Source organism: Stegastes partitus, unplaced genomic scaffold (genome assembly GCF_000690725.1).
Source record: "Stegastes partitus isolate 25-593 unplaced genomic scaffold, Stegastes_partitus-1.0.2 Scaffold1238, whole genome shotgun sequence".
In the NCBI taxonomy this organism is placed as follows: Eukaryota; Metazoa; Chordata; class Actinopteri; family Pomacentridae; genus Stegastes; species Stegastes partitus.
In genome coordinates, this window is record NW_007578969.1 from 75,398 (window position 1) to 99,933 (window position 24,536).

General features: G+C 41.0%; 2 protein-coding genes across 3 annotated transcripts in view; both read right to left on the minus strand.

Moving 5' to 3' along the window:
* sdcbp2 (syndecan binding protein (syntenin) 2) overlaps nucleotides 1–20,246 on the minus strand; it is a 24,116-nt gene extending 3,870 nt beyond the window's left edge. The window contains exons 1-8 of one of the 2 annotated variants that reach the window (XM_008297693.1): nucleotides 20,236–20,246; nucleotides 16,566–16,627; nucleotides 11,015–11,066; nucleotides 10,012–10,108; nucleotides 3,944–4,044; nucleotides 3,173–3,337; nucleotides 2,090–2,265; nucleotides 1,014–1,185 (exon numbers count right to left, since the gene is read on the minus strand). In XM_008297693.1, coding sequence (XP_008295915.1) covers nucleotides 1,014–1,185; nucleotides 2,090–2,265; nucleotides 3,173–3,337; nucleotides 3,944–4,044; nucleotides 10,012–10,108; nucleotides 11,015–11,065 — 762 coding nt within the window. In that variant the 5' untranslated portion in view covers nucleotide 11,066; nucleotides 16,566–16,627; nucleotides 20,236–20,246. Of the gene's footprint in view, nucleotides 1–1,013; nucleotides 1,186–2,089; nucleotides 2,266–3,172; nucleotides 3,338–3,943; nucleotides 4,045–10,011; nucleotides 10,109–11,014; nucleotides 11,067–16,565; nucleotides 16,697–20,235 lie in introns of those variants that run through there. The other variant, XM_008297692.1, reaches the window with a different exon arrangement.
* fkbp1ab (FKBP prolyl isomerase 1Ab) overlaps nucleotides 19,070–24,536 on the minus strand; it is a 9,109-nt gene continuing 3,642 nt past the window's right edge. Inside the window, exons 3-5 of the mRNA XM_008297691.1 lie at nucleotides 23,341–23,453; nucleotides 22,209–22,369; nucleotides 19,070–20,496 (exon numbers count right to left, since the gene is read on the minus strand). Of these exons, the coding sequence (XP_008295913.1) occupies nucleotides 22,241–22,369; nucleotides 23,341–23,453 (242 nt within the window). The 3' untranslated portion in view covers nucleotides 19,070–20,496; nucleotides 22,209–22,240. The remainder of the gene's footprint in view (nucleotides 20,497–22,208; nucleotides 22,370–23,340; nucleotides 23,454–24,536) is intronic.

The window sequence follows — 24,536 nt, forward strand, 5'->3', positions numbered from 1 at the left end:
ACTGTTTTTATTATGGGTATGTAATTTTCGAGAAAAGGCCTGAAAAACAGCTCAGGGCTTAAAGGGTTAATAATATTATCTTAGGGTGTTATGAGCCTCGAAATTAGGTTTTTAAATTTAAGGAATTAGGAAAAAGTGCCTAAATTAGCCAAAGCTAACAGTTAGCCTAACTAGCCTGATCCCGGCAGTTGGATTTTTATGTTGATTTCGAGGTCTTGTGAAATGTTCTTATCATTTTTACCTCAAAAAAACACAAGATGAAATGTGGCAATGACACACGTCAGGATAAGATGCCGACACAGTGGAAAGATATTGCAGTTGTAGCTCAATTTTCACAGATTTTGTGGTTGTTGTCGTGTTTTGGAGGCCAGTAGAGTCGTATCAAACCGAGTTTGGCCACCATGACAAAGATTTTTCCCAGCTTTCGTGCACATATCCCAACGTAACGCCCACATTTCTCAGTTTCTTTGCTTCTGGTTTAGCAAACATGAAGTGAACAAACAGCTGCGACTTCATACTAATTACTTACTTAACATGTTGTCACAGAGTTAATAGAACCGATAACTGTGGCCAGAGAAACTTAATTAAATAAAGTGAATGTCTTACAGTTATGAGCCTCGAGTTGCATCACATCACTGGAGAAAAAGCGTCAAAGCGAAACAATACAAGATTGTACTAAGAACACATTTTAAGTCTGCATCACAGGATGAACAGGAACTAGCCGCCTACTGGAGCAAACACTGGACTGAAAGCAAACTAATCAGCAGTTTTCACTCGTTGCGTACTAAACATTGAACCGACTCGGAGCCGGTGAGCGCTGCACTTACTTAAACACGTCCCCACGATTTAATAGTTTCTGCTACGAGAGCAGCTAAAAATCAAAATCAGCAAACTGAAATGAGCACAAATAATTCTGTTTGTTGTAATTTGAGTCGCTCTCTGCACAACACAAAATCATCTCATCGTACAAAATGCTCACACAATATAACAAAAACATGTGACGAGTGTCTGACCTTGAGTCCGATGACGTTCTGTCCGTTGATTTCACAGATGTAATGTTCGGTCAGCAGGCCGTTGCGAGCAGCAGAACCGTCCTTGACCAGCGAGGTGACTTTACCGGACTTGTAGATGAAGCCCACGTGGCCTGAGCTGTCTTTGTGCATGGTGACGGTGCGCTGGAATGGCCTGAAGACACCAACAGAAGAGATTATTGTGGTGCAACGATGTGCTACAAAGACCCAACAGTGTGCCTGTCATCTTATAAAAACACAAACTAAAAGCTGTGTCATATGGACGGGGCTGAGCTGCAAAGAGCCAAATAACCAGCAGAGGGAGCCAAACGGTTCAGCTTCTAATGAGATCATGTTAAAAAAAAAAAAAAAGGTGACAGACACAAAATCTCTCCTGTTTAGATGTTAAAAGCTTTAAAATCTGAAATCTGCTGCCTAGCATGAGTCGTGAACCATGAAGCAGTCGTCTTATCTTTCACCGGTGAGCTGGGAAGGTTGGATTGAAGACAATGAAGAGACTTTTTGTTTGGATTCCAACACGCTATTAGAGATAAAAGTTCCAAAAAGCTGCTTAAAAAACTATTAGAACTAAGTGTAAAACATGTAAAAGGACAATTAGATGAAAAGATGATGAGTGTGTTTCCAAACGTGTGTTTATATTCCAATTCGGAGGTTCGTTAACCACTTCACACAGTCTCACTAATTCAACTTCAACCCAGTCTGTAAAAAAATTAAATATACTTGTGACACAAATGAAAATTAAACCGATAATGACAAATATCACATTTTCAACAAACTAATGCAGGATTATTCAACATCTTGTCTGCATCTACAGAATGATAACGTATCCGTCTGAGTGGTAAAATACAATAGCATGCATATACTCTATGTTCTTTAGCTGCAACTAGCCTTCCAGTAACGTTTAAATAACATCAACTGCTTTTGGATCTTTGGTGTTTATAAGCTACAGGTAGGGCTGTTAGCTTAAGTTATATTAATGCTGCTTTAATGGTTTTAGCTCTTGTAGCTAAACGGAACATGCAACTGTCAAAGTGAGTGTCGCAGTGAAGCGTCCTCACCTGTCCCTGACCACCAGCTCGATGCGGGTCTCGGCGGCAGCCTTCAGGGCCTTGTGGGCCTTGTCCACGCTCCATCCGGCGCAGTTCTGCCCGTTGATCTGAAGGACCTGGTCCCCGAAGCGCAGGCCGGCCAGGGCGGAGGGGGAGTTGGCCTGCACCAGCTGGACAAACACTCCCTGAGAAAGAGGAAACAGATAAAACATTCAAAATGAGTCTGAGGGACGGAGGAAGAGGAGGAAGAGGAGGAGGAGGAGGAGGAGACGCCGAAAGTGGAGAAAACAAAGGAATCCCTCAGGAGGGGAAAAAAAAGGGAAGCAAGGACACAGAGAGAGAACAGAGGAAATGCAATGTTTGGGAAAAAAAAGAATGAAGGATGCTGCTGGAGGAGTCGAGAAAGTGGAACACACGACAGAAAACAGGATCAGCTGGTTTGAACAGTCGATATTTGATCTGTGCAGTCCGTGGATGCTGCATCAGCCTACAGGTCACTGAAGAAATCACAAGTTTGTTGTGTTTGACTGCAGCCTCACATCGATTAGCGGCACACTGGCTCTCCGGTGTCTGCCCGCTGCTCATTTCAGTCGCTATCAGAATGATTAATCGGTTTTAAAACAGATCACTTGTTCAGTCTGTTTGTGTTTTTCTTGCACTATTGCTCCTAATACTGAGAACCGACACCACCCAGTCACTATTTCTGTCACTAATTAGCTCGCCACCCTAATTACCGCTAATCGCTTTCCCAAGAAAATCACATGCTGATAGAAACACTTCTGTCAAGCCTTAAAACTGGGCAGTGGTGGACTTCTTAAGTTGTTAGTCAGCTTCATCAGGTTGAAATTCCTCATTCCTGTTCAAAACGGTGGTCTAATAAATTTGTTAAGTACTCTATATGTGTATAAATTGACTAGTAAACTTGGCTCCGTGTCTCGTAGCCGTAGTTGCTAAATGATTAATGGTAAAATGACATTCGATCAATATGGTGGATGACGAAATGCTCCAGACAGAGTTCCACCCAGATCAGGAACAGGGTCAAAGGCAAGTAAACACCAGTCTGTGTCGTAAAGAGTTTGGGTGCTGACTCACGTTGTCGATGGCTCTGAGCCGGAGCCCGACCTTCCCGTCCTGGTCCTTGCAGAGGATGATCTCCCTCAGGCCCGGACGGATCTCTGCCCTCCTGATGCCGATATCTGCCCCCGTCACCGGCCGAATCATCCCACCAACGCCTGAGCTGGAGGGCACTGCCACCTGCTGTGGGGAGGTTTACAGGATTACATTAAAAGTTCAGATAAAAAGGAATACTGCATCAAACAGAGGCACGTGGGAGGATGTAAATTCATCTCCTGCTGCATAAATGAATGAGATCAGGAAGGCTTTCGGTGCTTCTTTTCATTAATGTCATTAATACGCTTTGCAATTAACCAAGGAAGACTGAAGAGATGACAGAAATAACAGTATAGGTGAGGGTCCTCTGCAAACGGCAGAGAACACAGATGGTTAAATGCCAGTTTGGTCGCTGCAGGATCCACACGAACACATCGGAGGGGAGGGAAGAGCTCACACTCTCCCACTCAGTGCTCCGGGCCTGTGGTGAGTCATTCAGCAATGTGGATCTCCAGGAACACTGTACCGCTGTGTTCTCGTGCCTCTTTCCTTCCACTGAAAGCAGGTTTTTAATCTTTAAAAGCTGGTATTCATACATTTATAATTAAACATGACCCGGATATGCTTTTCTTCACAACACAGCGTTTGTCATTTTCACCCCCAACTGTACAAGAGAGAGGATCATTTTCCACAGAACCCACACGAGAAGCGACAGGATGAGGACATTAATAATGCATCCGCGTTAGCGCTTACATTGTCAGCCACAGGCACCAGGGCCAGGTTCTTCTGGACTTCGTCGCTGTTGAGGGCCAGTCCCATGTAGTCTCCCAGCTCCTCCAGATTTGGGTACAAGCCTGGAAGAACGAGGACATGACAGCGGTAAATACAACAAGAAAGAACTGAGGAAAGGTGAGTAGACGGAGGCAGGCCGAGCAGGTGGGAGAAGACGGAGAGTGAGAGACAGGTGGCTGGTGGGAGACGAAGGAAGAGCTCACCTTTAGGTTACATAATGAATAAATAAAACATCGACAGGACCGCTGATGGACCAGAGCTCAATGTGAGAGTCACAATAAATCAACAAAACACTGCAAAACCTGTTTTTGTCAATTTGGACCAAGGGTCGACCTACAGACATGTACTTTTAGGGTCGATATTGACACCAGTTGTTAGAAATAAAGAAAAGCTGATAACATTTGTAGAGATACACATTAAATGTTATATATGAACAGAATGTGATGACATTACTTCACTACGAAGGGCTTCTGTAACTGAATCTGTTCAACAGAAACAGGAGCGATGGCGTCCGAGCATCATGTGACACTACATCGCTCTCCTCCGTGAGGCTAACAGGTTTTGTACCTGTTCTATCGGTGTACTTGCCCACTAAGGTCCAGATCTTAAAGCATCATGAGCTATTGTTTTCCAGACTCTGTTTCAGGTTAATCTGTGGCTGCCTGCTAACGTAGCCGCTAGTCGTTAGCCTTAGCCACTGGGAAACAAGCTAATTTCCTGATTTGATGGGATGGTTGAGCTTCTTGTGTCTCGGTTCAAGAGCTTCAGAAACATGTTGTGGGTATTACAGTTTGCCAAAGGCTAAATGGCACCGAAGATAATTATAAAAATTCTGAATATTGGCGCAGATAATCGGTCAGATTGATAATCAGTCGATCCCTAATATGGACTGTTGTGTGTAGAGTGAATAAAAAGCCATTTCAGGATGAGTTTGAAACAACACAATATGGAAACCTTCAAAAGCGTTCTGCACATATTCTATATCATAATACATAAATGTCCTTGTTAGAAGAGAAAATATGTTTATTACTCATGTTAAAAGGTAGTTTATCAGCTCTTTGATTAGCAGCATACAAAAAAAGACAAAAAAACATGATTAAATCGTTATTACATCGTTATTAAAAAAGGATTGGACTAAAACAAGATTGCACCACATATGATAGAACACGTCCTGGTAATGTTGTCTTTAAGCGCCTTTCTCTACCTGCTTCAACCACCCAGGATCCTAATTAGCATCTCTTCCTAAATGAAAACACTGAAGAGAAGCCACATAACCTCCGCCTCTCACTCACTGGAGTACAAACATTGCTGTTTTAGCCACACCTCTGGAGTGTTTTTAGCCGATCTCATTGTTTCCAGCACTTGATATTTTATTCATGCCGTCCATTACAGCAAGCCCCAGCTTGAGGCACATTAGCAGCAGTCTGAGCCACGGCGCAGTAAAACCTTCCTGGCATCGGCGTGCGGCACCGAAATGTACTTCTTTATGCCGAGCTAAATATAACGAAGACGTCTAAACATGCACCCAAAGTTTTTGTGCAAACAGGTGACGCTGCTAACGTTCGGCAGCTCGCATCATTTTATCCTGGCAACGGTAGAAGAAATAACACGTAAGGTAGGAAGTCAGAGGAAGGAAAATAAGCACGAACTAAGTCAGCCAACGGCCATAAAGTGGAAATCCGGAAACATCTGTCAGCTTATTCAGAATGTACTGCCCATTTATAGCGTTCTGAGGTGTTTGGAAAGTACGTGGGAGGAGAAATATTCCCAATCCTGACTCATCGAAAAAAGATGGATCACCAGGAAATGCAGAAGTTAAGAAACAACTCGTTGATTGAAGCATTCAGCCTTTTAGCACTTAGCCTGCGATCAAACTGAACCAGTGTTCTTAGAATTACAGTGATTTTAACACATGTATAGTTCGTTTATGTTAATCATCTTCTCCTTGTATTTATCTTTTTATTCCTGGAGGTTGCTTTCTTTTATTTCTTTCAATACGTTGTCCTATGATTGTTCTTAAAATACATTTATTAGGATCACAGTTCTTTCTTTTAGATGTTTTTTTAAATACATACTTTCACTTCATTGCCAATTCAAAATAATATTCTATTTTATATATGCTGTTGTGTCCCTTTTAGACATTGAACTTCTATCCATCCATCCATCTTCTCCCGCTTATCCGGGGTCGGGTCGCGACATTGAACTTAAGGCAGCAAAATATGATAAAAACAATGTATGATAACTGAAAAATATTTGTTTCTAATTGGCGTAAATGGAGAAAAAAGCCAACAGGGAACAGCACAAGCGCCTAAAGAAATGGTTCAAACAGATATAAATCCCTTTTATTAATTAAAAGTCTGTTAAAAAAAAAAAAACACGGTAAAGACAGCCTGGAGTGTGACAGGACAGAACCAGGAAGTAGCCATTCTGGATCTCAGTCGATATTTCTATCAACATATGACTCTGTGATTTTTCTTTAACAACAGGGACTGAGCAGCGGTAACAGGGTGGAGTCAAGTCTCGAGTCAACCACAGAGAAATCCCCCAACGTGCACTTACAGATAACAGATCTGGTCACGGTATGGAAGAAGACAAACCCCCACACGTTGCTGATCTGACAGACGAAGTATAAAATGACAGAACGGCGCAGATTGAACAGGCACTCCTACACTCATAAAATATACTGTTTCAGTATTTCAGAAAGCTGAGAATGCCTCGTCATAGGAGTTGGCCTGCCCTCTCTGGTTTCCTCACTGGCGTTTCTCTGCTCTCCTGTTTTATCTCCTTCATTCACCTCTCCCACACGTGCCTGTTTCACATCTACCCACATAGGCAGATAGAAAAAAAATAAAAAAACAAAAAGCACGACTCGTACTGGCTTGGGAAAGATCTCGCTTCTTTTATTCAATTCATTACTGTTCTGCTGTCCTTGCAGGTCCCCCTGTGCCTGACCCGAGTCCATGTTGAGCTAAAGCAGATGAGGGAGAGTCCTCAAATCCACATTTCCAGATCAGACCTCTTGCCGTCTCCTGAAACTGACACCGACTTACTATGAGTTCTGCTTTACCAGCTCTCACTGATGCTTTAAGGAGGAATTAAATCACTGCTTAAATTGTTTTGCAGCTTTAAAAACACAGATGTAGTCTGTGCACAGATTTCCTTTTGTTACAGACTTGTTTTTCTCACAAGGATGATATATAGGTGCATCTAGAATAATGAGAAATATCGTAATAAAGTTCTTAATTTAATTCAAAAAGACAAACTTTCACATATTTTACATTCATTACACATTAAGTCTTGTTTGGTTTAATTTTGATGATTATGGCTGATAATTAATGAAATCCTGCATATCCTGCACACTGAACAACACCAAGATTTAAGATTCAAGAGCTTTTATTTGCCACATGCTCATACTGTACGAGCAACTAATCGCAAAGTACAAAAACAGTAAGACATCATAAAAGAACCTTCTTCAAAAACAACACAAATGTAGAAAAAAGTCCCAGCGTCATAAATAACGAGATTCTGATGCAAAACCAACACGTAGAAATGAATAGAAATGTACTCCGACTTGAAATCAAATATTCTAATGATTTGAGATACTTGGTTTCTGATTTTCTATCCGCCGTAATCATCCAAATTAAAACAAAGAAGTGGAATATTTAATTTACAAGTAATGAAGTTTGGAATTTAACTGAATAAAAAGGAACCTTTTAACAATATTCTAATCATTTAATATGCACATGTATATCACTCTTGTGGGAAAAACAACCATAGAAAAGGAATTAATGCACAGCCAACATCCACTCTGATACATCCCCAGTAACACTGACACTACACTGGTATGACATTATTTTATTTTCTGCCTTTAATATATTTGTTAGACTTTACGTTAGACTTGTGCAATAGCTACGACTGCACAGCTACCTCTTTATTATTGTATGCAATCGTTTTATGATGCCTTTATTGTTTTGTTTTTACATTGGCTTTTTAACTCTAATGCACCAAACAAAAATGGCAGCTAAATCTAATTGTGTCCTGAATACAATGACAATAAAGGCTTTCTATTGTATTCCAAAGCTGTGAAACTATTTAAATCATGATTTGAGTCGTCCTTAAAGCATCGGTTACGGCTGGTGAAGCAGGATTCAGATAGAAGAGAAACATCATTAACTGACTAATTTGGAAATGTGAAGTTTACCTTTTTGAATTAAACTTGGGGGGGAAAAAAAACTCTCTTTTTCATGATATTCTGATTATCTGACGTGCACTTGCAGGAAATCACTGAAAGAAAGAAGAGCGGTCATGTTGTTGGGTCACAGTTAGCGTATTTATCTGTGCTGTGGTCCAGTGTGGACGTCAATCAGAACCTCCCTCTCTGGTTCTTTTCTCCCCTTTAGCTCCCTCCTACAGCCCTGGGTCTCCTCCTCTTCTTCCTCCTCCTCCTCCTCCTCCTCCTCCTCATCTCTTTCCCCCGATCGTGCCCTGTCCCAGCACAACTGCCAGAGCCGGTCTCCATGGCGACTCGGAGCCGGCTCTGCCGAGGTAAAAACAAAAGACCCAGAAGCCCACAGGACTTTGCATCCAAACAGAGAGAAAGTGAATGAGTGGGAGAACGGGATGAGGGGGAGAAGTGAGTGAAGATAAGCAGAAACGCTGCGTTTTCTAATCTCTGAAGGGCCCCCTGCACATCTCTTTCCTACTTTTATTCTTTTGTTGTTGAATGCTTCATTTCAGTCGCCTTTCATTCCGTCTGGCTAACTGCACGGTTCAGGCCGACTTCCACAAAAACGCAGGAAAACATAAAAAAAATACAAGAGCTGAAGAAAGAAACAGGGAGCGGCCAACAAAGTGGGGAAATTACAGCAGGTTTGGGGGGCCCATTTACTCCTGTTATTCTCCAAATAGCCCATAACTCCTCCCATCCCAGTCCTCTCGCTGCTCAAGGCTTTTATCCGGCCCCCATACAGCCCAACTTCTATTTTCTAAAGGCTCAGACCCCCCACTGAGACATACCAACAAATATCCAGCACAAGAAAGAAGAGGAAAAGCCTCTTTCAGACACGGGATACGTCACACTGCTGCCTTCATTATGTTAAATCATATGTTGGTCATTTCTACATTAATATTCCGTTGGGCTTCATTCACACAAACAGACTGGACGGTACATCAAAGGGTATAATTTAAAACAGCGCACTAATAAACGACAATCTAAACTAAAAGCAGCTCATAAAACCTTCCAAACAGCTAATAGTCTGGTGTGTTTATGACTTTCTAACCAATAAAAAGTCTGTACATGTGATGATAATCTATTTCTACCAACAGCACAATAAAAACATCCTGTGATGGACCTCAACCTGTAATAAATGATTTAACGGGGCAGCTGAGAAACTACAAGAGAAAGTGCACAGAGTTAGATTTTGACTAATCTTGTTTCCATGCGGTTGATAATTCATATAAATTCAACTATTTACCGCTGTGTAAATACACTGAACCCTCTCTGGAGACGCTCATGTGGATCCTGCTGCTGTTATTTAACAAACTCTGAGGTAAAACTCCTACAAACAAGTGGAAGCAACAAACTAAACTTCAGCTCCTGTTTGTCAAAACCCAGATTACACTCACTATTATCAGTGAGTCTCATTAATATGTTACAGCCTCTTCCTTCATTGCAGTTAAATTTTATATTCTTAGACATTTCAGTTGGTCATGGGTTAGGGTTAGCAGGTGCCAAAATGCAGAACACATCCTCCAAAAATCGCTTCACACGACTCAAAAGTTGTTGTGATTTTGCACGTGTCCTTCCCTTAATGTGACTCGATGCAGTTTAGACTTTCACTGTGTCGAAAACGATAAAAGTCCGACTTCGTAAGATCACAAGTTAAACACGATAAGTTCAGTTGGCGTCACATTAACAGAAAGAAATGCATGTTTGATAAAGAGACCAAAGGAATAGAGGTGAACAGGTGAAGGCAGTCAAAACTATAAAACACTTTCTGAGCTCTTGCAGCGCTACATGTGAGACTCACTGGATCCTGGCATCAGAGCAGCGGCAGGCTGAGGCTGGTAGGTTCCCTCAGTGATGGCTGGCATGGGGGCGGCAGTCTGGGCGAATTGGGCCTGAGCCTAGAAAGTAATCAGACACACCAGTCAACTGGAAGCTCGCTTGAATGATGGAATTGTGAATACCGAATTAGGGGCAATTGTCATCGGCACAATAACAAATGCAAAGAGGAGAAATAATTAAGGCCGGGCGAATTAATCTTCTTCTGTCGGTAATCAGATTAAGTGACTGCGGGATGATTCTATCCCCTCCAACAAACAGCAATAAATGATGTCTTTAAACAGCGGGCGAATGTGATGCTGACATGACAAAGTTATTCTAGAGCTGACTTCAGTTACTTAAGGGGACAGATTAAACAAAGACTGGCTCAAATTAAAGCTGCCTTTAACTCAATGACTTCCAGTAAAGCTACTAGCTCACATCTTCTATTAAATGACCCTGGTTTCTTCGTCCAAACGTCGCATTTTAATGCCTGAATAACAAAGTTTGAAGCCAAATCTCTGACATTTTGGAAACTTCTAGAAAGCTCAACAGCCACAGAGGACAGTTACTCATGATCAGGTTGGTTGCAAATCGCAGTTTTTCTTTCTATTTTACGAACCTACTGTTTTATGCAGTACAGCTAGGACGTACTCCTTCGTCCTAATAATGACAAAGCAAAGTTTTCTTTTTGTGCACGACACTGCAAAGTGTGTGACATAACAGAGGATTGTGTGTCAAAATGGACAGAAAACCACGCCTGCTTACACACTTAAAAATGGATGTGGTAGGACATTCTGGTATTTTTTAGCAAACTACATTTGACGCACTATGTATTATGAAGTACTGTGTCTTCTACATAGTATGATTACTTGAACACAGCCTCTAGAAGCAGAAGCTCCTTTTGTAATCGGCCCAAACTCAGCAGCTTGGACTGCTAGCGGGCTAATTATCTCCAGGTAAACGTCTAAAATAGACTCAGCTCTTACCTTGATGACCTTGTCGACCTTGAGGTCCTCGAGGGATGGATACAGGGACATGCTGAGGAGGAAACACAAACGTCCGTGAGTGAAGGAGGATGACAACGTGATATGAGATTTAAAAAAACGCTGCCTCGCCACGTTCCTGACTGGAAATCCTCGTCTCATCCACTACCTTTAAACTCCATTAGGCTGCGTTTCATAATAACCTTACATTGAATGATTGATGTGAAGGGATTGTAGTGCTTGTAATGCAGCACGTATTGACACAGAGATTACATAAATGACAGACCGAAGAAGAAAATCAAACATTGTGAAAGTCAAACAGAGACAGAAATTCTAAGACTAAACCTCCAAATCTGACCGTGTTGCAAATACAGGATATAAATATGGAAGCAGAAGGGATAATATTTAAAAAGTGGGAAATGAACAGCCACCAAAATATTAAATATCATCAGCATGAAGCTCCTCTAATGTGAGAACTACGGCTTTTCTTGCTCTTAAGTGATCGTAGGTCACTTTCACACTGTTGGCTGGATTAAAAATGTGAAAATCTAAAACTCAAAATTGACTTTTTGCGCATTTTTTGATGGACAAAATGACAAATAAAAGAAAAAATCTGCAGGTTAGATGCAACAGGGTTGTAATGTTACACAAACCTTACTGTACACAAGAAACCCATTTCTGTCCTGTTCATGTTTAAATTATGAAAGTATTGAAAAGCGTCTAAGTGTCTGAAACTTAATGCTGCAATTCAGGCACTCAAATGCTAAATAATGTCAATTAGAAAACACTTATTAGCTTATTGAGTGTATAAAATAGAGCAAATAATAAAAAGTCCATCATGAAAAGTGTACCATGTTCATAATTAGTCATTAAAGCCGGCAGTGAAACTTGACACAGCCGTCTATTTCTAAGTAAACTTTGTTGTCTGATTGACCCGTACAGGAAAATCAGAGAAACGGTACATTATCAAATTCAATGTGTCGCGTGAGCTAACACATCATACATGCTGAATGAAACCAACTTAGTTGCAGTTTTCGAGGCTGCTAGCGTGCTATAGCTGATGGAAAACAACTGTTCAGTGCCAAAATATTTCAGGTGGAGCTCGCGCTGTGGAATTCGTGTCCCCAGAGAACAAATATGTCGACATAAATTCATGATTTTTTTGGCTGAGCGGGCATACCGGACTGAGGATATTCAATACCGGACCCAACATCTTGTGCTGAACTGTTGTCGACGAGCACACACGCTGTTAAAACCCTCGATAATAGAAGTATTATGAGAATAACAGGAGCATTTTGTCTGATGCTACTCTGTGCTATGACTTCACATTTGATGGCATCTTTTTATCTAATCTTGTTCTCTCACTGGGTGACCATAAGTGTTCATAGGTGTGACTTTAAACTTGTATTAGAGACAATGACGCATTGGGAACATGCAGGTCAAAGTACAAAGGATGGAGGTTATCCAGAAGTAGGACAGGAAGTGATGACAATTTTTATTCACCTGCTCTAAACTGTAATCATGATAAAGCTTTCGGTTGAAGTTTAAGCAACACCATTATACCAAAAACAACACGTTAGTCTGTAATTATAGGCGACTTATGTGACGTACGTCTGTGACAAAACAGAAATCATGAGTAAACACGGGTGGAGAAAGAGAACATGTGAACAATAGCACAGGCGAGAGGTAAAAGGTGTCAGGCTTCCATGATGCCATTATAATGCAACCAGACGGGGCTTCCATGAATATGAAGAAACAGCAGCTCGAAACGGGAACAGGAAGTGAGTTACAGCAGTCAGTCAGCTGATGGAATTATGCAAACAGAGCAGCGAGAACAGGCTCCGACATGCATTCAGACAGGTGATAAACACAAACCTGCTGTCTGCTCCTCTATATTTAACCTGTTTGTTTCCTTTGATAGACGCCAAATTCCTCCCTGGTGTCTTTAATGATTTAAAAAACAAAAAAAAGGAGGCACAGCTTCAGCTTCTCAAGCAAACCTGCTTCAGCTACTTTTAAGATAAACTGTCCAACTCAGCTTCACAGAGTTCATGTTGAAGTCTTCAAACGTCTTGTTTTTTCTGATTAGGAGTCAAAAATCCGAAAATATTAGCTGGGAACAACTCCAGACTGAACACCAACTGACCTTTGACACTCTTATGCACCAACAAACAAGCAGCAAGGAACCAGGTCACGTCAGAGAAGCAAAATGGGACTCATGTTCCAATGGATGAACTGTGAACACCTTACAGCCTGTAGCTCATTTCTTTGTAAATAGTTTGCTTTAGTTTCGTTTTACCGTACATTGCTGTTGCGTTTTGCCTTAAACCTAAAGCAAGTGTTGAAATACCAGTTTCAAGGCTTTGCAGTATTTTTACAGACAATTCTTGGAAGCAAACAAAGACATTAAGATAACAAGCAGCACTGATCGTAAATACGTTTCATTAAAGTAAATAGTGGTTTTAACGTTAGTTGTCCTTTAGTCTGGTTTGGCTGTGTACCAGTAATATATGTACACTCTACTATTAGCGCTGAAGTTAACTAAAAAGTATGATACCAAGCAAACTGAGTGCGATTAATTCCTGACAGTCTTTTTATTTTTTATGATTTCCTTGGCCACACTGTGATAACTGTGTCACAGTCACAAGACATGTGGACACATCTGTTCCTCAAACAGGAAAACAAAGCGTCAGCGTAATGTGAAAAAGCAACTATGACCAAACTCCACACTGGGAAAATCCAAACTTTACTGACAGTCAAAAGAAAACGCTCGCTCTCCTCTGTAATGATTACGGCATTCACATCGAATCTCAGAGAAAAGCAAATAAAGCTCGATGAATCAAACATAAAATAAATTTAAAGGTATGAAACATTACAGATATGAGTCTAAACTGATGTAATGTGGGCAAACGGTGGCACAAAAAGTGGTCACAGATTTATTTTGACACCAGTACGTAAAACGGCATTGACTCTAAAATAAGTAAACCACTTGACCACAATCGTATTAATGCGACGTCTCACTCTCGCAGCCACTACAGTCACTACTCTATTCTATTATTGTCAGTCCTCACAGACAAGTGCATCATTGTGTTGGTGGACACAGAGGGGCATTTTAATACCTTCCACTGTTTACTTTTCAGCTGTGTTTGTTTGCTCGCTTTATATTCCTCCCTCATGTGGACTAGCAGGCCAGAGGTACAAGTGAATAAGCCTGGAAAAAATGAGTGTTTGGGCAGATGACATAACATAATCCTCCAGTCACTGCAGTTCAACCGAAGTGGACGACTGGTGCTATTTGAAAAGCTCCTAGAAGAAGAAGCTTTAGCGCGAGGAAAAGTACCGATACAAGCATGTAGAAATACTCCATGACCAGTTAAACTCCTGCATTAAAAATACTTTCTGCTAAATGTACCTAAAAGTACTTTATGTTCAATAAATAGCCTCTGTGGCTGATTAATATTGAAGTAGAGTTTTGCAGGTTTAACTATTTCACATGCAGGTTAGCTAGTTCACTGTAGCGCTCACCATCCCTGGGACTGTGTTTCTTCTCAAATCTTTGCTTTTCTCGTAAAACATAAAGGTCATTTTGTCTCTTGGGGTCTTCAACTATTTTTGTCTAAAAACTCCCAGACATCTATAACTAACTTGGCCAAAACTAGACTCCAATTTAAAGTAAATCTGCTCAAAACAACAAGCTTAGAGGCCTATAAATATATCTTCAGGTTTTTAATGTAAACTCTTTATCTTATCCATCTTATTACAGCTAAAAATAACTCTTCTGCAATGCAACGCAGTGCTTTGTTTTTACAGTCTAACTATTTTAATTACAATAAACTAGTTCAGCGCAGTGCTTACCATCTTAAGAACTGGGTCTCCTGTCAAATCTGTGCTTTTCTGGTAAAATAGTTAATAAACTTTACCTCTTTGGGTCTAAAATCATTTCCTTTTTTAAAAATGAAACCACATGAGAAGCCTGGAAAGAAAACGTCGCTCCTAAAAACTCTCAGACATTTGAAACTTTCACTGATTATAAGTGAAACTGTACAAGACAAACGGTTTTTAACGTAAACTCTCAATCTGTCAAGCTACCAATAATTACACCTAAAAACACGTCTTCTACAATGCAAAGCAGAATCGTGCAGTTCTGACTATTTCACATACAGTTAAACTAGTTCATGGGACTATTATGGGACTGGATCGCTTGTCAAATATTTGCTTTTCTGAAGAAATACTTAAGAAACTCCACCTCCTTGGTTCTAAAATTGTTTCCTTGTCAAAAAAAAAAAAGAAAAAAGAAACTATATGGGAAACTTAGAGAGGAAATGACACTCCTAAAAAAAACACTCAGACATTTGAAACTTTGAAGGCCAAAACAAGACACCGATTTTAAGTGAAACTACCTGAGACAAATAGTTTTTAACATAAACTCTCAACCTGTCAAGCTACTAATAATTACACCTAAAAGTACGTCTTCTGTAATGCAAAGCAGAGTTGTGCAGTTTTGACTATTTCACACAAAGTTAAACTAGTTCATGGCACCATTATGGATGGGTCTCATGTCTCATCTTTGTTTTTCTGGAAAAATATTGAATACATTTGATCTATTTTGGTCACAATTGTTTACCTTTAAAAAAAAGAAAGAAAGAAATCTTGTGGGACACTCAAAGAAGAAATGAAACTTCTAAAAACCGTCAACATCTAGAAGTTAGAGGGGCAAATCAAGACACTATTTAAAGTTGTACTAAATAATAATAACAGCTGTTACATGTTATAGTTCAGTAAAACTATAAAGCAGCATCAAATGAGCGACTGTAGTTCAGTTCAGGCTGAACACATGTACTCAGTTACTTTCTGCCACCGCATGCAGCTCGCACAGCAAAGAGCTTTAGAGGAAACTGGGCAGGAAAGAGAAGCTAACTTCAGTGAGCCTGAACGAATCGGTTCGATCCAAGAATGTGCTCTTCTTGGCAGCTTATTCCGGTCCACTGACACGGCTGGGAAAGAGCCGGAGAGGGACGGAGGGAGGCGGACGGACCCACACCCTGATTACTGCTCCAGTTCAATAGCACCACGCTATTTAACGGGGAGTTCAGACAGCTACACAGCACACCGTTATCCTGTGCAATAAACAGGCACCTCGATCTGCGCTATTAACAACACGAAAGCTGCATTTATCTCACAGTTACACAGCTTTATTCTTAATATATGTAATATTCTAATTAACGCGAATGTTTAGCTTTAGCTTCGCGTTGTGTCTCAGTAACACGATTAACCGCCGCTAGCTAACATTTCCGCTCGGTGGTTAAAACTAATTTAAAGACGACATTTTCAAACAGCTAGCGGGTGAATATGTTTAAATTAAACAACCCCGAGAGGTTTATGAGGGAGCACGGAGCCAACGGAGCCGCCGAGTCTTTGTTCCGACACAAACAGCGGGGAAGCACGGAGCTAGCTAACCGTAGCGACGCTAGCTCGCTGGGCGAACCGAACCGGGGCTGTCCACAGTGACCGTCAGGAGGGATTCGGCACAAGGATTCGTTAAAGGCGGCCTCACCTGTAACGTGTCGGCGGTGATATCAGCTCCAAACAGTCGGTAGTCTCTCAGACGGCGGCGCTCTCCTTTATTTTTCCGTGTCTCCGTCGCTGGAACCTGAAGGGGACTTCTGGAAAGTGATGTCACTGCTGGCTTCCTGGTCGTGAGAACACGTCAATCACTGTTGACGCTGCAGGCCACGCCCCCCGTATCGGTCACATGACCCCTGACTCAACATAAACACTGTACATGAAACTGATCTTAACCATTGTGGCTGGTTTTGTTCTAAAAAAAAAAAAAAAAAAAAAAAAAAGGGTTCTGGGAAAGTTCGGCGAAGTTCTAATAATATTTAAGTATGTTTACTTTATAAACAGGATAAAGTTCTCTCATTAAACATTTTCTGATTTTGTTTATCATGTGACATTGTAGGAACGCTTTATGGAGGAGTGTTTTGTTATGTGTTTCTTAGTAACATCCCGAAAACATCTTCAGAAGATTGCAGGCAAAATGTTCCACCTTTGTCATTATGTCAAATCACAGGAATATTAAAAAAAAACAAAAAACAAAAAAACCCAACATGACGCCTCTATAACATCTTGAAAACATTTTTTTAATGTTAATTTGAGAGCGTTCTTCTTTTGTTATTAAGGCACAACATCCTTTACATTACAGGAAAACTTTCTAAAAGATAAAAAAATATGTCTTCTGAGGCCTCAATACATCTGGAAAGCGTTTTTTAAATGTTGTTTGACAACGTTCTTCTTTTGTTATCTCAAACCTCAATGGTCAAACCTACGATCGTTAAACCAATTTCAGACATTAAATCAGACCAAACTTTTCCTGTTTCAGGTCAGTTAGGATCACCAACATCATTTCTATTTCCTAAACGCCAGAATAATGAGAGAGATGATTTTTTTTAGAATTTTTTTTCACTACTTTCTTCAAAGTCAGAAGTTTACATCCACTAAGATGCCTTCAAACTATTTGGGAAAGCCCAGATGATGATGATGTCATGGCTTTGGAAGCTTCTGATAGGTTGACAACCTCTGAGTTAATTGGAGGCACACCTCAAACACACTGCTTCCTTTTGTGACAACATGGAAAATCTAAAGAAATCAGCCAAGATATCAGGAAGAGAATTGCAGTTCCACCGGTTCTGTCAGGAGGAATGGGCCAGAACTCATCAAACTATTGTGAGAAGCTTGTGGAAGGAAACCCAGAACGTTTGACCCAAGTCATACAGTTTAAAGGCAACGCTACCAAATACTGAGGAGATGGATGGAAACTTCTGACTTTGAAGAAAATAATAGAAAAAATTCTCTCTCTCATTATTCTGGCGTTTAGCAAATAGAAATAATGTTGGTAATCCTGACTGACCTGAAACAGGAAGAGTTTAGTCTGATTTAATGTCAGATAGTGAGAAATAAAGGTTTTATGCCTTTTTATACAGTGGATGTAAACTTCTAGTTTCAGCCACATCTGCTCTCATCCACTGTTACTTTTTGTTGTAAATGTAGATTTTAAGAAAGCCCGTCTTCAAACCCTAACCTCCTGAAATACTTGTGATCCTGCCACGGACGTTTTTCAACATGGAAATCATGAATAGCAGAAACTTTTTGGGGTGAAGTTTTAACAGTTTACTGTTTGTTAACCACTTGACACTCTATGAGTTTGTAAAGTGCAAACACAGATAATTCTAATATAGTGTTTAGCACTAAAATAAAAGCTGCAAATTCCTCCCACTGAGCTACAGTGAGAGTTGATACGACAGTTTGCAGCATAAAAAGTCCTTTTATTCATGATTACGTTTACAGTAGTTTGCTTTACTGCATTTGTGCTGGTTTTCCTTCTTCATTCTGAGAGAGGCCATGCAGCAAATTCTGATTTTAAAACCTCATTTGTTCTGTTGAGCTTTAATGTTATTATATTTCCAGGAGTATAGCGTCATAACTGAGGGAGTTATTAACTGTCAACATTTAACGTGTAAAATTATCATTTTTTTCCAACATGAGAAGTGTTTAAAAGAAAAACTCAAAGAAGTAAAAGCATAACAACACATTCTTAATAAATTAAAGTCTAATATTTGCTATTTCATGCTGTCAGCTATGAAGATACTAATCCGTAATGTACTTTAAAATTAATGAGAGCCAATTTGTCTCATCTTTAGCCTCTCAAGCAGATAACAAACTGTATGTTGTTGTTATTTATGCTGCCAGGAGGAACATTTTCCTGCAGTGCATCAATGAAAAAGCACAAAGAGTTGAGGGCTGATCAATTTAATGTCACTGGAATATCAGTTACATGTACTTTACATTCAAAAACTGATCATATGTATTGGATTTGGGAACCTGTTTGGAATTTTCTGGCACATCAGCCATCAATCTGCAAGATTTTTCATTTTGGATGTGCAGAGTTACTGTAATCTGAGCTGGTGTTTGTGTTTTTGTCATCTGTAAAGTTCAAACTAATAAGTATAATGCAGTGCAGTGAGAAAAGATATGAAAAAAAACAACCTTCAACAGTCATGTGGAGAGCACTTGTTTTATTTTAAATATGTCTTCATTGGTTTAGCCTGCGAACAGTAACGTCTCAGCACAGAACTACACAGTACAGAGGTGGACTGCTACCACACCAGCTGCAGCTCGGCCAATATGTAACATCGACAGCAGCCACGGTCAATATCAGACAGCCAGGCCAGCATTTTCCTTCATTTAAACTCCATTTAAAACTATTTATTGGAGATACAAAAGAAAAAAGAAAAAAAAAACCCACGAGGACGCCTGTGTGTCAGCATATTTCTTTTTTAAACCACAACACAGACTTTGGTTAGGCAGTGTGGTACGAGAAAGAAAACAAAACTAAACAAGAAAACTGTCATCGTACATTAGCTTTGTTGATTCTCAGAGATAGAAAGTTGGCATTTGAAAAATACACAATTGAAGTCGTTACACAAAATAAGCTCGGGGGAGGTCACAGTGTGATCAATTCCCCCTTTTAGTAAATTTCAAGCATTTCCCTTTTTTTTTTTTTGTTTCCTACAAAAAAAAAAAAAAACTCCAATTGATGACGCAAATCCCGTCTTTGCACTGTTCGACCTGTGTATGGCTTTAAATGGGGTTTAAAGACTTGGCGTGATGAGAAGGCAATAATAAATCGGATGCAAAGCTTTGGAACATGTACAGACGAAGGGTTCCGTCGGGTCTACGACATGCAGACAGGGCTGGGTTTTTAACCACGTGTCTGTTGAGAATATTTAGGCACACATCAGAGCTATCTACAACTGTGACTGGTTCCCTATGAGCCGATTACCCCTCTCACGCATCGCTTAGCAACTTTAGTGACAAGAAAACACAGTGGTTCTATACAGAAATGCCCATTTTATGAAGCAAACTCCTGTGTCGCACCATCCAGCTCCCCCCTGACCTGATACTTCCCTGTAGGTAGATATTAAGTTCAACATCTCGTTTCATTTGATCCAATTCAAGGCTGGGATACAAATGTGTGCTTTTTTTTTTATTTCTTTAGTATCATTATTTGCTTTTGTACATTTTCTTGTTTGTGTAGGTATAACAAGCCGTCAAACATCCGAAGATGAGTGCGCGTCGACTCCGGAGAGATGAATGTCGCTGCAAGTGGTTCATTGGTATCTTTTGTACTTCTCAGCGTAACCATGCACAACCAGCACTTCAACAAAACACAAAGAAAAGCAAAAGTTCAAGATTAAGAACGTGGAGGTTCGTAAGGTTATGGCCCATAGTTTGTAGAGGAAGGATAAGGATGGAACAAAAAAAAAACAAAAAAAAAAACGTAATGAACTCAGTCACAGAGACAAAATAACACAAACTGTCGTCGTCCGATGAAGTAAGTAGTGGAACTATAGACTCGAGCCTCTTTTAGAATCGGGTGCAGACTCTCCTCAGCTTCTCTCCAGGTCGACCAGGTAGGGAGTCACCTGTGGACATAACAGCAAGGACAGCAGTTTACTTAGAAATGTACTTTCCTGTAGGGCCTTATGTTAGGTTTAGACGTACAGTCAGTCTTAACAACAAAATGCAAAAACAAAATTGTTATCATTCCGCGACAAAGCTGCGATTTGTCTTGATTTGTTTAAACCAATCTACATATGATGAGTCAGACAAATTCGATATTGTGAGGAGACTAACAACGCTCCAGCTTATTCACTGTGGAAGGCTGCAGCTCGTTTGCTCATTCAGACCAATTCATTGTTCAAGTGACCTGATGTTTACAACAGTTGAAACCAGAAGTTTACATCCACTGTATAAAAAGACACAAAACCTTTTTATTCTCGCTGTCTGACATTAAATCAGACTAAACTCTTCCTGTTTTAGGTCAGTGAGGATCACCAACATTATTTCTATTTGCTAAATGCCAGAACAATGAGAGATGCCTTCTAACTATTTGGGAAAGCCCAGATGATGATGTCATGGCTTTGGAAGCTTTTGATAGGTTAACTGACAACATGTGAGTTAATTGGAGGCACCTGTGGATGTATTTTAAGGCACATCTCAAACACACTGCTTCCTTTAGTCACAACATGGAAAATCTAAAGAAACCAGCCAAGATATCAGGAAGAGAACTGTGGACCTCCACATGTCTGGTTCATCCTCAGGTGCAATTTCTAGAAGACATCACTCCAAAAGCAACATAAAGAAGCCAGATTACAGTTTGTAGATGCACACAGTGACAAAGAGCTTCATCAGTGGAGACATGTCCTGTGGTCTGATGGAACTAAACCTGAACTGTTTGGCCTTAATGACCATCGGTACATCTGGAGGAAAAAGGAGGAAGCTTGAAGCCTGAGAACACCATCCCAGCTGTGGAGCACGGGGGTGGCAGCATCATGCTGTGGAGGGACTGGTGACCTTCACACAATAGATGGCATCATGAGGAAAGAACATTATTGAAGCAACATCTCCAGACATCAGCAGGAAGTTAAAGCTTGGACACTAATGGGTCTTCAGATGGACAATGACCCTCAGCATAGCGCCAGATTAGCTACAGAGAGGCTTCAGGACAACAAAGTCAGTGTTGTGGAGTGGCCATCACAAAGTCCTGATCTCAGTCCGGGAGAACATTAGTGGAGCAACAAACCTGACCCAGTTCCACCAGTTCTGTCAGGACGAATGGGCCAGAACTCATCAAACTGTTGTGAGAAGCTTGTAGAAGGAAACCCAGAACGTTTTACCCAAGTCATAGAGTTTAAAGGCAACGCTACCAGATACTGAGGAGATGGATGGAAACTTCTGACAAATATCAATAATTTTGATAATCCTAACTGACCTGAAACAGGAAGAGTTTAGTCTCATTAAATGTCAGACAGTGAGAAAAAAAAAAGGTTTTGGGTCTTTTATACAGTGGATGTAAACTTCTGGTTTACATTTGTAATGTCGCCGAGCGGATTTTGTGGTGAACATTATGTGTTAAAATCAGTTTATCAGCATTTGGAAAAACTCCAGATTGCTGATTGTTATCGTGTCTGATTACCAGTTGATGAAATGTGCAACCTTAACGCTGCCGTCCAGTCACATCACGTCTATTCTGCGTTTTTAGGAGTTTCACGGTGCGACTCCTTGAACTTTCACAATGTGATTTTTGCCAAAACTTGCACAACCAACAGACTGTAATCAGCTGCAGGCTACTTACGCAACACAAAAGGAACAGGCTGTGGATTCGTCTCATTCCAAACCCAGCAGCTCGACGTCAAAGATGAGGGTGGCGTTGGGAGGGATGATGCCCGGGTGGCCTCTGTTTCCGTAAGCGAAGTCGGGCGAACAGGTCAGCTTGGCCCTCTGACCAACACTCATCTGCAGGAACAAAACATTGTTTGTTATTGAGCAGCTGGAAGACTCAGCTGATTGGATCATAAAACATCCTCTGCTGCATAAGAGAAGCCACAGGAGACAGCGAAAGTGACACTGAAAACATCTTGTTTACTAATGATGCTTCAGTATCGCTACATCCAATCCTCAGTGCTTCCACTCTCGCTGCTCTGCTCTCGTTGGGATATTGAAGATCCCACACAGTGCAGAGAGCATCTGAAGCTGCTGTCATGAATCTGCAGCAGCCTCACATAAATGCATATAAATGCAGGTCTGAGTCGTGTCTGTGCTGCGCAGCTCCAGCGTGTGTGTGCAGAGTTAATGGAGAGCCTGGTGAGTGAAAACGCTCGATAATGGAGCAACAACATTATCAGCAGCGAAACGCATCTTCTTTCTTACACCCCAATTACGTTTGCCTCTGAATCACGACTGCTGGAGCCACTTAGCGGCGCGACTTTTCATTCCCAGAATCCGTCTGGCACTAATAAATACGCCGCGCCGCGTCTTCTGAGGGGATAAATTGATGCAACATGTAGAATTTGTTACAGTTCACAAAAGCAAACATTCATATTCGCTGCCGGTTCATTATTTCATCCGTGCAGCATCAGCGTTTCTGCAGCGTTTGCCAGATTACATTTCTTTAAGACCACGCAGAAAGCAATTTAATACATTTTTCGAAGCCAAAGAATCCCGAGGAGATGATAAAGTCTGAAATTATTTACCCAGGACACTACATTAGTGACAGCTTGTGTTTACCTGCCATATTTCCTAGTCATGTAAATAATCCATTCATGTGCCATCGATCCAGATGAGCTGCAGGCGTTTGATGGATGGAAAAAACAATCATTGAAGCTGATTCCAGGAATGAAACTATTTTCTGCAGCTGTCCTGTCACTTGTACTTTTATCATTTGTAGTTCACTTTGAGGCCTTTTTGGGGCCTTGTCTCCGGCCTACCTGCACGACTCCCTCTTCCCAGCCTCGGATCACTTCTTGCTTGCCAATCTGGAACCGGAAAGGCTTGTCCCTGTCGCGGGACGAATCAAACTTCCGTCCGTCTGTCAGGGAGCCTTCGAGCAGAGAGGGGGGGAGTTAGAAAGCACAGAGTTAGAAAGAATCCATCCACTCAGAGGATTCCTGGTTTGTTTTTAAACACGAGAATACTCAACAAATGCATATTTCCAGCTTTTTCTGACATCCATCCGCCGCGTATATATACTGAGTGCGCAAATGAAGGGATTCCAAGGATCTCAGAAATAGCCGCTGCAGCTGTCTGCAGGGTGGGTTTCACTGTGACAGTCAGGAAAACACAAGCATCAATCCACAGAACAGCAGCCCTCCAAGACTATTTACGCGATCGCTGTTATTAGCACCAGCGCTGCAGCAGCATGTGTGTGCGTCTTGTGTAGGTGCTACAGCGCACATGTTGTTGGGCACATCAGGGGGCGGCTGGCGAGCTGCAGCCTGTAATCCAGGCAGCAGAGTGGGAGCATCGAGATAGCAGCCTAATGGAATTATCTGCAAGAGCTGAAAGGTCCGATTCGAGCATCATCACTCGGCTGCTTTTTCACAGGCAAACAACACGGCGGTGACATTTTCACACGCCGACTATTTCCTGCAAGACAGAGCTCGTCTGAAAAAAACGAACCCCTCCGAGAATCCATGTTTTGATCTTGACATTAGAAAAAAAAAAAAAGAAGGGCCTGCTTGGTGTAATGGAATATCCTGTTTCATGTCGCATTTCAAGGCTGCTTTGTAAGCTGACAGGAAGGGAGACGGCCCAGAGAGGAAATCCTGGAGATGGTGTGATATTAAATAAAAAAAATAAAAAGGAAAAAAAAAAAGAGAGAGAGGGAGAAAGAAAACAGAATGCAGGCTCATGTTTTAAAAAGAAATAAAAAAAATGCTTCACTCTGCAAGGCCCAAATCGGGTCTTACTTCAGGTTACATAATCTGGGAGCAAAGAGGCTTCTTGTGTTACAGAGTGAGTTATGTCTGTCTCACCAGCTTTGCCAAACTCAGAACAGGTGCAGACAAATATACAGCAGAACATGCTGCGAAGCAAAAGCCTCCGAAACCGCATTTTGCTGCTGATGCTACATTCTATTCCTGCTTTTAAATCGCACACTCTTTTAATACACCACCAACATGCT